Source organism: Falco peregrinus, chromosome 5 (assembly GCF_023634155.1).
Source record: "Falco peregrinus isolate bFalPer1 chromosome 5, bFalPer1.pri, whole genome shotgun sequence".
Classification (NCBI taxonomy): Eukaryota; Metazoa; Chordata; class Aves; order Falconiformes; family Falconidae; genus Falco; species Falco peregrinus.
In genome coordinates this window covers 23,448,419-23,461,824 of record NC_073725.1, presented here as the reverse complement: position 1 = coordinate 23,461,824, position 13,406 = coordinate 23,448,419, and the positions used below count along the sequence as shown (strand labels likewise).

The 13,406-nt window shown below is 38.8% G+C and overlaps 1 protein-coding gene across 3 annotated transcripts in view; it reads left to right on the top strand.

Annotated features, from left to right (window-relative positions):
* VPS41 (VPS41 subunit of HOPS complex) overlaps positions 1-13,406 on the top strand; it is a 107,843-nt gene that overhangs the window by 30,938 nt on the left and 63,499 nt on the right. For all 3 annotated transcript variants that reach the window (XM_055804311.1, XM_055804310.1, XM_005236479.4), the window contains exon 5: positions 10,712-10,786. In XM_055804311.1, the coding sequence (XP_055660286.1) occupies positions 10,712-10,786 (75 nt within the window). The remainder of the gene's footprint in view (positions 1-10,711; positions 10,787-13,406) is intronic.

Genomic DNA, 13,406 nt, shown 5'->3' with positions numbered 1-13,406 from the left:
AGAAACATCAAAATCATAAAAAGGTTATTTTTTTATTTTTTTAATCCAAATATTCCACCATTGTATTCCAACATTGTACACCATATGTACAAATGTAATTTGTGTTTGCAACTAATCTTTTATCAAAAAAATTGCCCTATGCACCATAATTTGACAGCAATATTAGGCAACAAATATTTGCTTTGAAGAAAACCACAGAAACGTAGTTTCTAATTTCAAAGATATATTAAACAACCATGCACAATTAATATTTTTTTCATTTCTGATTTAAGCAAAAGATTACTCTTATAAAGTGTAATTGACTCTTAAAGGAAAGCCTCAAAAGACTTTTGACAAATTTCAAGCAACTGTTAAATAAGGAACATACTTCTCTGTGCCTTCCAGACGCTTAGTCCCTAAGAAGACAGACTAGATACTGATAGGTTGTTCTGTCTTCTACTGCTTGGTATTTGAAGAACCACAGATTCTCACTATCAGGGGTATGCGTGCCTTGCTGGGAGCTTTTTGGTTTGACCAGCTATTGTTGACTGACACATGTTCAGTGATTCACCACTTCCTTTTTCCAGTCATCTCAGAAGCATATTGTGCCACATCTGTCTCAGACTCACCACGATGCTTTTTACTGATATATGGCTGGACCACTGGGCCAAGTTGCTCTAGAGCTTTTATTAGCAGCAATGAAACAGCTAGTTTCAGGTAGCACTGATGAAGTCTTTTCATAAAAGACTGATAGCACAGTTGTGTGTTTTCTAAACCCTAACAACCTTTAAAAGCATAGGGAGGATTTTGAAAGGTTTGATTCCTAAGAAGCTGGTATACTGCTGATTCCTAGAGCTGTTTTCCTTTCAAATGGGATGTTCTATCTGCATGGCATTTTCCTTTGTACAGAAGGTAGGCACTTATGTGCACATGTACAAAATAATAGCAGTTTACCTGTCAGAATTATTCAGAATTCTGGCATTAATAAAATATTATTTGCATTAGAAAATGTTTTCCTAGTTAGAAAGTCCAAAGCAACTGAGTTTTGGAGGACAATGTTTTTTATACAAGTTGACGTTAATGGTAGAGCTACAGCCCTTTGTTTCTGTTAACAATAAAAATGCAGCACTATTAAAAACACAGAATGACATAACAGGGACCATAATATGATGAACAAAACATGAAGGCAAAACTAAGTGTGTTTCCCCATGGAGATAAGATATTATTGATAATGAACTTTGTAAATCTAATAAAGATTCCTTTCTGAAGGATGTCTTGCTTGTTTTAAAAGACATGACTGTGTACAGCTGTTGTTTATTGCAGTCCTGATGGAATGCTAAACATGGGCAGTCCAGATTTGATCAGTCTTGGGTGCTAATACCCTCAGAGTGGCTGTTGACAAAAGTAGCTACTTTTAAGCTGGCCATCTCCACTGTGGTGCTGCTGAGGAAGCTAGTTCCACTCAGTGCCCTGTGACACAAAGAAATAAATTTCAGAAGTCAGTATTTTGGTGTTGGAAGGTTTACCACTGTAACCCTAAAGTGGCTGCTTGTTGAAGTCTGTAGTTGCTCCAGGTCTTGGTGGTTTTGAAGATAGGAGCTGTGAAATATGAGCAGTGTAAATATGGAGGAATGAATTAATCTGTTTTCTTTTTTGATCTACTTTATTTAAAGTTTATTATAAGCAATTATGTCTAAACTTCCCTAGTATTGAAACAGAGCCTCTTTGCGTGTGAATGCATTGAGGAAGTTGCACAGATAAATTCATCTTCACATTTAGTTTTCCCTATCTTACTATCACATTGAGAGTATGGCATACAGTTATGCTGCTTACAGTAAGTTACAGTGCACTTTATGATCCTTAGTTTCTACTTGTATGAGTATTCTCCCTGTCCCCCCATCTTCCAGATTTGCACACATTTTTAGGATCCTGTCAAGAATCAGACACCCAACATTGACCATTGAGTATCTCTGGTGGGTTTGAGAGACAGAGATAATTGCAAATAAACTAAGTTCCAGCATTGGTGTCCAAAGAAAATACAGTGCTTTCAGTGAGAAGAAGTGTATTTATTATTACATATAGCTCTGACTTAAGCCAATCTATACCAGTGTTAATAACTGAATGTTTACACGGAAAATGGCACTTTAGCTCTAGTTATTGGCTGAACTTCAGCATTGATCACCTTGTGTAATACTGAACTGTGCCAGGAATATGACTAGTTTTGTTGTTTTCAGCCAGGAAAGGGAATTCATTCCCTTATAATATTTCTGCTTCTGTCTGATTCCATCAGTGAGGTAGCAGCTGAAATCATTGACAAGATACTGGGTTGGGTTTACTATTTGTCATGGAATGGTTGACAGGCTAAAGTAACTGGAAAAAGTACTTGGTGAAGGTTTTCATTGCAGGAGCTGATAGAAGGATGAAGACTCTGTAGCTGTAGAAAAACTAATGGCTAAGTAATGGAATGTATGGAGAAGCAGGGTTGCTAAGCTCCACGTGGTGATGTCCTCTGACCCGTGTTAGGTCAGGGAGGGGTATGAGCATCATGGCTGTTGTGGAAACCTTCCTGGAAATTATGTTGACACAACAGTATATGACCCCTGAGAAGAACAGTCAAGAGCTTCTTTGCTTCATTAAAATCTGTTTGGTCAAAGCACCAATAAAATAATCTGAAAAGAAAACCTGTCCAGGCAAGAACTTGCGGTGTATGACCTGGTTGGCCTTTCTCATCAGTCACATCCCTGAAATGCGGCTTATCAAGAAATGGAGAAAAAAATCTGACTTTCTGCTTCAGGAGGTGGAATTCTACAAAATCCTGTTAAATACATTAATGACGGTATTCTGTTAGAAACAAGCTGCAAAAGCACCCCAGTAAGTTTCATCCTCAGAGGTTTAGATTTGTTTTTTAAATTGTTCTGCAGAGTCCAATTCATAATTCAGTAGCCTGTATCATCAATACTCAATGACGAATTCTCAGAGTTCATTGTGCTTGCGGAACTGTTCTGAAAAGAAAGTGGTTAGAGAAATCAGCGAGGTGAACCTCCAGATTGCCTTGGATAGTCTTCTCCCATGCTGTGTTGGGCCTTCTGAGGAAGGTGTATGTAGTCATTGCCTGCAGCCCTCCCTCAGCCCTCCTCCACATACTTCATCTCTCCACATGGCTGTGTGATGGGGAATATTGCTTCATATTCTCAGATGGCTTTGATACACACACAGCAACAAAGTAGAAGCAGGCTTAGGACGTACCATTTCGGGAGCCGTACAGTTACACAGTGGATGGTGAAGGGGACCTGGGAAGAGGAAGAAACAGGAGTAGTTTGTGTACTTGGACACTGAGCTCCCAGGAGGATATCTCCTTACACACCAGTGTTTTAATAGAAAAGAGATTTTACTTTGGATCCATCAGGAATTAGGTAATGGTTAAACTCTGCTAGGAAGCAGTGTAGGCTTTCAATATGGATTTTTTTTCAGTAATAGTTCCATCATTCCTAGACAAGTATTCCAATTATCTAGCAACTACTACAGATTTAGGGAGATCCCTTGTTAGTTTTTTTTTCCTTTGATTTTTTTTTTCTTTTTTTTCTTAGTCCCTGTAGTTGACAAGCAAGATTAAGGAATTCACTGATGTGGAAAATATTGAAATCACTGTAGGCTTTTTGGTCTTTCTCACTTTCTCAGCCTATATATATAAGAGATGCCTTGTCCTTGGGTTGCCTTAGTTTTAGACAAGCTTTTGAGACCTTTCTTTTTTGTAGGCAAAGTCTGCTTTCCTGCAGACAAAATAAAAGTTAATGTTGTTATTGTTCTATGTCCCAGACCTTGTCATTCTCTTCAGCTTTACTCCCCTCCCTTTTCCTCTAACCAATATAATCTCCCATTTTTCATTTGGAGAATGACAGATTCAAGAGTGTTATAGGAAAAGCACTGGAGCAGGAATCCTCACTTACTTATCAGAATTTGGCTGACAGTATTGTTGAACAAAACCTCTTTGGTGTGGATATTAGTAAATTTTCATCAAATGAAAATGTAGGTGGTGTAAATCTGGGGTGTATTATTGTGTTGCAGGCAGAGGCGAACAGCTTATTCTGTAACTTTTAAAACTGTCTTTTCAATTTAAACCTTTGTTTCTATGTTAGGTTTCTCAGTTGTGTGTAAATATGTATGTGTGTACTTTTTACCTTGTTATAGGTAAACCATGATACAGCATCAGAATTTCCTCTTCTTAATTGCTTTTCTGTCTATTGTATCAATAAAACTACAAATATGCAAAATATGTGTTAAGTCAGGGCAGCACTGCAGGATCTGGGGCAAGAAAAGTGCATGGGTTCAATTTCTTCTTTTAAAGTAGCTCCATAGTACAACTTGTAATATTAGTTGTTGCACACTTTTATTTTTAGTAGTTGAAGATTCTCTCACTATCTGTTTTATTTCCTGTCAGATCCTATCGCTTCCCAAAATGAAAAGGCACTGAAAAGTAGAACTTCTTTTTTGACAAGTTAGGTAAATCGGGCTTTCTTCTAGATGGGCTGAGGGTATCATTTTGGATTGGAAAGGCACCCTTGGAGAAAAAAGAATATTCAGTACTTGCCTAGTTGTGTTTTGTTCGTTGGTTTGTGGTAGTTCCCCGCACCCCCCCCCCCCCCCCCGGTCTCTCATAATTCATTGGTGTCAATGCATATAGAATGTCTAATCTGAAGAGCTAGGGCTCTATTCAAAGCAAGTTCCTCATCCTACTTAGAGCAAGGCTTTTATATAGAGAGGATCTTACCTTAGAAATGACAATACCTAAGGTAGTTTCTGTTTACAAATCATACTTTGCACTTGGATACCTCTACCATGGTGGAAACAATACAAACATAAAAATGGTAGTCCTTACTCTGGTGGGCTAACATTTTAAGTAGTGGGTTGATAGGTCATGTTGCTGTACATTGGAGTTTTACATGCTTGTTTATGTGAATGTCATGCAGATAGAAACATATGAATAAATGAAAAATAGGCACTTGTAGGAGACAGGGTTTTTTTTAATTACTGTTTAAACTCTGTATATATAGTTTGCCTTAGTATGAAGAGCAGTTAATTGTGGTTATGTAGATCCAGATTGATATTAATGTACCATAAAAAACCTGTGAGTGTTTCTCTTCCTTGTGTGTTTATGTGTGAGTGTAGATAGATTGAAAAAAATGTTTGGGTTAATTTAGGAAAAGTTTGAGAAAATTCATTGTAAAGAATGGATGAAAACGCTGCCTAAAGGGGTTGCATTAGCAATGGTAACCTCTTGAAGTAAAATGAGCCTTGCTGTAAGTATGATTGAACACTGCTTTGCTTTTCACACTCCTAATGTGTGTGTTGCTTGCCTGCTAACCATGGCTAAAAGGCATGAAGTCACAGGCAACTATTAAAACGTTTAGATTCCTAACTTGTAAATACTGCATTTCTCACAGAATTGGAGTGAAATCCAGCCTTATGTTTCTTGTTCATGCACTTCATATCCATTGGGATGCAGCATTTGTGAAAGAATCAATTATCCATTTGTTAGTCAGAGGAGCTTTACAAATTATACATTAGCAGATTGATTTCTTAGGTTCACCATTGGGGGACTGATAGTGTAAGGTGGGTTGATGATGAGTGTCAAGGGAGAAGGAGTTGCCACAAGGAACACAATTAAAAGAAGCTTTTTGAGCAGCGGTGAATTTACTCCTAATTGAAGAGCTGACATAATCCATACTAAGTGCATTTATTTCAAGCATTTTACATTAGGTAATTGATTATCACAAGGCACATTTGTTGGTAGATACTTGATTTTCCTTTCCTTTAAATTTAGGATTTTGCAAAAGCCTGCATTCCGATCTTGTGTGAGGTGCCTGCTAGCTCTTTTTCCCTCTCCCTAAACTTTTCTTTCTTCCATTAAGGTAACATTTTTTTGTTCTATAGTGTCAGCTTGACATTATTGATTTTGAACAGTCAAACTTACTTATGTTGTCCAGAATTCCAAACATGTCTCCATCAGAAAGAAAACTGCAGCTAATGGAAATTCATCTGAAGGCGTTTCTTCCTTCTTTGCTAGAACTTTCACACTATATGAAATTGTGAAGCTGTTCCCAGGTTAAATATCAGTGTATTTCCATTCCTAATAGGATCCTCCGTATTGCCAGATTTGTATTATGTTGCTTTAGAAATACTGTGTGTTATCTGTATGGTACTGGAAGTATCATTGTGACTACAGAGAACTTATGTGTTTGTACTTGTTTGGCCTAAAGCTGGGGGTCCTGATAAGCTTAAAAAAAAAGATTACCCAAATTAGTGCTAATGAAGTGATTAATTAGCAATTTCTTCAACCTTTTGTATGCAGCTGCCTGTGGGTTTATGGCATGGGATTTAAGATTAGATCATATCTTAATGGAATAATATTTATATGGATTATATGTTCCTAATTTTTAGATTGATACTTTGACAGCAGATAGCTGTTGTAGTCTTACTTTCAGGGTTTTTTTTAGATATGATGCCTGTAAATCTGGACAGGTTTTTTTCCCACCCATTTTAAAGTACCTTTAAAAGAGTCAACTGTCCAAACCCCACAGCATATCCTGGTTCTGACTGTATCAAATGATCAGTCCACCAGATTGTGATGAGTTAGTGACTAGGGTTCTCTCTAACCTTGAGTGATTCTTCATCTTTTGTCAACCTGTAAAGGTGGATGTTGCAGGAAGGGCATTTGTTCTCTGTACTATAAAACCCAAAACCTATTTTCTTTTGCCAGGCAAATTAAACTCTTCATTGGGTTAGCTGGAATAAAGTTTAAAAAAAACACAAGGGAAAGACAGTTGTAACTCCATGGCTGAGTTGGTAACATTTAGTAAAAATAGAAAATAAAAGCATGGTCAGGAAGGGTAACCCACGAAATTATCTGTGCTACTCTTTTTCTGAAATATCAAAATTATCCATGGGGTATTGGCAGGGTATAAATGCAAAACAAATTGAAATGGTAAGTAACTTTGCAGACTGGGACAAATTTATAAAAATAATTGATATGAAAAGATGAATTGGAATTGATTTCTAGAAGAAACACTTTGGTTTTGGTAACATGTACCAATTTTACCTGTGGTCTTTTATTGCTGATTTCCTGGATAGCTTTAGATACAAATCTTAAACATAGTTCTGGAAATGGTAGGCTTGACTGTTACTCAGCTCTGAATAAAAAGATCCTGGCATTAGCTATTCTTGCTGGAACTTTATTTTAAAATGCATTTAATATTCAGCCTTGACTGTTTCTAAGCCCCATAGAAAGCTCTGACTGGTAAAGTCAGTGAACAGGCTAGCAGCCAATAGTGCCAATTCAGCTTGAGTGCTGAAAAAAATTTAGTTTGCTTTGCCTTGTGAATATCATCTAGAATAGTGCCTCCTGTTGGAACTTGGCTGGAGGTTTGTGTGAGTGAGTTGAATTTGTCTTCTCTGATTGCCATGCATGCATATTGCAGGCAACAGGAAAAAAATAATTGGAGAAAGGAAAAGTTAAAGTGACAAACAGAGGTGTTGGCCATGCAGAAAGCTAGCACCTTGCCAGTTATATACAGTGTTATGAAACACTGTATCATCAAATTTCTACTCCACAAACAATTCTGAAGTATTGTGCACAATTTTGAATGTGGGAAAAATGCAGATACTGTGGAATCGCCTTTCCCCCCACTGACAACGTTCTGCATGTATATAAGGAGAGGTTTGCCTTGCAAGGCACTGTTTGGTTACCTGAGTGCAATCACATAGTTTGTCTTGGCACTCTCCAGACTATCAAGCTGCAACAAGGTCTTTTACCATCTCATACCAGCATACTCTTCATGCCAGTCCCTCTGCTGCCTTCTCCTCATCTCTCCTCACCCAGGACATGCTCTCTTTTCTCTCTGCTCTTCCTTGGCTGCCCAGCCTCTTAACACAACCAGCCACAGCTGCGCCTTTCTATATCAGCCAACCCACTGCCCCTGAAGACAACCCACAGCTGTATATTATCAATAATTAACCCAGCTTCATTACTCTACAATTCCCCCCCCCTTTTTTTTTTAACAATCATCACAACCTTTATACAAATAAATTTTTCATACAGTCCTCTACAATGATTAATCTCTAAATTATGCCATGTGGCTTTCAAACCACAGCATCACAGATAATTCCACCATCCTGCCCCTTGCTTTCAACTTTTATATGAAGATAACTTACGTCAACTACCTTGCCTACTTCCTACGCTTCATTTCTTCATTGTTGAACTTTACCAGAGGCATTTGGCAGCAAAATGGGAACAGTGTGGACTGTAGGATTGAGCTGTTGACTCTCCTGGTGTGTCCTGTTCTGTTCCTTTTTGTCTTGGGCTTTGCTGCAGTAGAGTGTCTCCAAGAAGGCCCATCACACAGGAGTGCTGTTAGAGCTGCTATTGCTGTCATGTCAGCCCTGATGGCAGATGTAGGTACTGGAGACATGTGAGGAACATGGCCAGTTGTGAACACTGTAGAGTATGATCCCGTGTCAAGATGGGGCTATTCAAGATGGACTTTTTGCCCTTCCAGTTGCAGAGTAATAAAAGAACCTTTGTGAGAAAGTTGTGGCAATGGCAACTTAAATGTAGCCCAGAACAAAAGAACAGGCCACTTACATAATGAATTCAGTTGAATTTTCTGTGCTTGTCCTTTAAGAGGGCCAGAGTTGTTTCTCATTGTAGAGGGAATGGTGGAGACATGCTGGCATTAGTTATTCTTTTTTTTTTTTTTTTTTTTTACCCCCCTTGTCAGAGAGAAAATCTTCTTTTGCACTTTGATGAGCAAAACAGAACTTTAGAAGGGTATTTTTAAGGTAAGGCAGGAATAAAAGTGCATGCTAGCAGTATTTATGAAGCTTCTAGAAAGCAAGACTGACAACTGACGTGTATTGCCTTACTCCACATCCTCCAGTTCTGGAATTAGCCAGCTGTGTGTGTAGCATCTGAGAATCAGAGCTTTCACAAGGATGTTGACCATACCAGCAGGCTGATGGGCTTGAGCTGTGTTCCTCACCTGAGACCTCCCAATGTGCCTGGAGGAGTGGAGCTGGGGAATGTGCACCAGCTGCCTGCAGTGCCACTGATGCACTGGCTTCAGATTGTGAAATGCAGCAAGGCAGCATAACTGTTCTGTGGCAAACGAAAATACTTCTGGAGCACATAAGTCAAGGAAAATCAGCTGACTTCTTCAGCAGTGCAGTTTTTGGCAAACAACGCACAGCAGAAAGACCATTTTGTGATAGGCAGTAATTGTGGTATTTCCAGGTAGCGTTTTGTGGTGACACAAAGTGGGACCAAGAGTGGTGTTTCCTGCATGCAAGGAAATGGGAAGACAAAAGGGCTGACAGCATCCTTTCCTCAGCTCATCAGGCAACTGTTGCAGTGCAAGGTTCGGTTGTTCACCCTTGACTAGAAAGAAGCTTCTAGAAAATGAAATTTGGGCATGTATTCTTTTCAAGGTGGAAGAGAAGACTACTTTTTTTCCCTGAGTTGGATTTTTTTTTTTTTTGTGTCAGAGATTATGGGGAATAGCTTTCTGAAGGCTGTGACAGGACCTCAGTTTATCTTGTGTAGGTAAATCATCTGGACAGTGTTTTTATATGAATTTTTATTATGTACTTTTTATGTAATTCCAACTGCCATAGTTTATATAAAGACCTGTGATATTTTAGACACAGTTGTGTAACATCTAACGTGACCCCACAACTCCAGCCCTGTTCCAGTGACACTTTGCTTTCACACAAACATACGATGGATTTCTCTCTTAACATGCTCAGAACTACAGAAGCGATCTGCTTTGTGGTTCAATCCAATCAAAATTTTATGAGACTAAGAAAAGTTCTTAAATGTATGAGAGAGACTTCCTTGGATGAAGATCCTTCAGTGATGCTTGAAATGGTAAGGTATTTGTAACAGAGGGTGAAATCAGGCTCATGGTACATAAAAAGGTTCTTGGTACTTGAATAAAATAGGATGGGGTTTTCTGTGTGAGAGGTTGTACATCACGTTACCCAAATGATGTTCTAAGTTAGTCCTCGGTACTTAGGGTAAGGATAGATGTTTAAGCTGAAGTAAACAGTAACAGATGCCATATAACCCTGTAGATTAGAACCAAAAGTGTATCTGGATAGTGAAAGGAAAATTTGTTGAACTGGGGCAGCCTTCAGGCTTTTCTCAGTATTTGTCTAAGAATGAGTACACCTATGTTGCACTTCAATACCTTCTAATACTTGCTTCTGAGAACACTATTAGAGGCAAAAATGAAAGCAAGAGAAGGGATTTGAAGGAAGACGTAACTACCAGTATAGCCATCAGACCAAACCAGAAGAATTTTTAGTTGCCTTGATGCCTGTGTGGTCAGTGTGTTTTATGCTAAATTTTGATAGTGGAGGTGGTTTTTAACAAACAGTTGTGGTGCGGAGGTGTAGATGCTGAAGGTCTGGGAGCCTGACACTTCCTTGGGAGCTCCAGAGCCCTCAGGCACAGAACTGCAAAAAATGTCAGATTTCTGGGTTAGGCAAAAGGCTGGGAAGAAGGCTGTCCTTTGGCACTGTCAGAGAAATACCTATTCTGTGGCGTTTTGTGGTTCATGCAACTAAACAGTACACAACCATTAACACAGAAATCTCAGGAAGTGTGGGGGGTGTTAAAGCATGTGGTTGGTGAGATAACTTTGAAGTCAACTTTAAAAGTCTTTTTTTCTTTTTCTAGAGCCCAGTCAAGATAAATCAGATCAGCCTGGATGAAAGTGGAGAACACATGGGTGTTTGCTCAGAAGATGGCAAGGTACAACAAACCTGTTGATGTGTTTAATGAGGTAGTAGGTAGTCCTCAGTATTACACTTGAGATAATTGTGATACCTGTGGAGTTAATTCCTGCATTTAGCCCCACCACTTTGACCATTCATTTTTGAGAACTGAGCTCACCTTTGAATACTCAAAATTAAAGTCAAATATATTTTGCACAAATGTGCCGTAGGAAAAGTAATTACAAGAATGTCAATAATGTAACTGGTATTAAGCTGATTAACAGCTGTGGCAGGAGGACATGTCACCTTAATCATTACTGCTGTGCCAGTTATACTTCAGTGACTACTCTGCTGTTCCTGCAAGACAGTAGTTTAATGCCTTTCTGCTATAAATCCACAAAATTGGATTTTGTGGGCATGATTTCTGTGGGCTGGTGGTTTTCATTTTCACACACGTTATGAATGTTTCTCTTGAATTATAGAATCTTTTGATAAGCAATCATAGTTTATCAGAAGAATAAAGTGTCTTACAACAGCCACATTAAATAAATGTAAAATCAATATATGTACAGTTTCCTAAAAAACTGGCACCTACTTTCCTGACTGAGAACATATATCATTTGTGCAGTGTATAACTAACAATTATCAGTGCTTCTCTGGAATGTTGAGCTGTGACATTTAGTGGGTTTGGTGATTGATTTTCCACTTATAAGAATGTCTTTTTTGTTTTTAAGTCGATGGCAGTCTTTTCTAATGTTGGTTTGCAATGATAAAATTCTAATGCACAGGGTGTATTTAAACTTCTTTTTTAATATAATGCTTATATACAAATGCAGTACATTAAAAATCATTTAAAGCATTTCTCAATATCCATCTGGCTTACCGAGAAGAATATTTCTTACAGAGTAGACTGGGGGGGAGAGAAGGAGTGTTGGTGATCCTAATGGATGTATCCCATTGAGTAGAAGTTCTATAAATTAAAAATAAGATTGGATTTTGCAGTAGGCAAATTGGGGAAACAACCCCTTTAGACTGTTTGTGCTTGGTTTTTTTCCTTCCAAATAAGTGGGTTTTTTTCCTCAGCAGGCAGGCAGCCAGTTTATGTATCCAAGCCTTTTGTTTCTCAGAGATATCTTGATGTCAGTATCTTGACGCAGTAATTGGGATACTAGTCCCTATCAAAGTGGGTTGTAGAATTTTACAGCCTGTGAGAAACACAGCAAGAGTGTCCTAATTGTGTAAGCAAGATATGGGAAGGGTCAGTAATTGTGTAAGGTAATAAAAACGTTGAGCTAGCATTGTTGGTTTGGGTGTTTTGAATGGTGGGGGAAAGCAACCGCTTGCTGTAAGGGCTCCTCAGATGTGACTGGATTACTGACTTGAAATACATCTGTTGCAGCAAATCTGCAAGCCACACGTATTTTTCATATATTAAATTAATATTAAAACTACGTATTTGATTTCAGAAACATTCAAATATCCATAATCCCTACTCTGGTGTGGCTGTATTTAAAAAGACTCCCAATACTTTAAATGGTGAAACTGTATTCATTTAGTGAAATAGCTATTGTGGATCCAGTAGGTGACATTACCTGCTATACAAGACAGTTTAAGCCAGGGGTCCTCAAACTACGGCCTGTGGGCTGGATACGGCCCCCCAGGGTCCTCAGTCCGGCCCCGGTACTTACAGACACCACCCCCACCACCACCCCCCCCCGCCAGGGGTTGGAGGGAAACCAAGCAGCCGCAGATGACTGCCTGCCACTTCATCCGCGCACTGGCCCCCTGGTTAAAAAGTTTGAGGACCCCTGGTCTAAGCTATGGTTCCCAAGCTAGGGCCAGAGTAACAGAAGTACAAATTAATCGTATTTGCATTCATAGAGTCCAGGGACTTTGATACTTCACCATATTCTACACTGAAAAGCTCATCTGGAGATTTGAAAGATCTGGGTGTTTTACAAGTTAGACTTTCTGCTTGACCCAGAAAGGTGCATCTCTGTGAAAGAATCCACCCCTAAAACGGGTGAAAAAACATACTTGCATGTGCTACTGTGTAAAAAAAATGGCAGAAATTTCTGGCCAGATAATGTAGCACTTTGAGCTCCTGGGTCATAATGAAAGTTAACTTTATACTCCTTATAGCTCTTTCCTTACTACAGCGGGAGTGTTTGTCTTTTAAGAAGTTAACCACTTGTACAAGTGGTTGCAATTTTTTCACTAACTCAGGTAAGTGAAAATAGGAAAAAGTGAAACAGCTTAGTTTTCTTAAATCAGTTTTAAACAAAAAAAAAAGGTATTCTAAAAAGACCTGTCAATTTTGAGCCAGCTGGGTTGATGCAGGTATTTTCTACCAGTTAATGAAGGTATGTCCTCTTAACCACTGCAAAAGACTTTTGCAATAGGTAGGCAGTGCATTTTCCAGTATCAAAGTGGATCCAATATAAGGGAAGTAGAAACTATTTGTGTTCTGGAAAAAAGGCCGTATGATGAGAACCCCCTCCTCATATCTGTTCTGCTGTCTGATGTATTTTATATTACTTTTTTCCTTTCCTTTCCCAATCTCAAACTACATTTGGACTAGCTACTTTGACTGGGAGGGTGGTGTAGCAGCACAACGCAATTCATAAATTCTTTTCTTGTCAGGCGGCATCCAGACC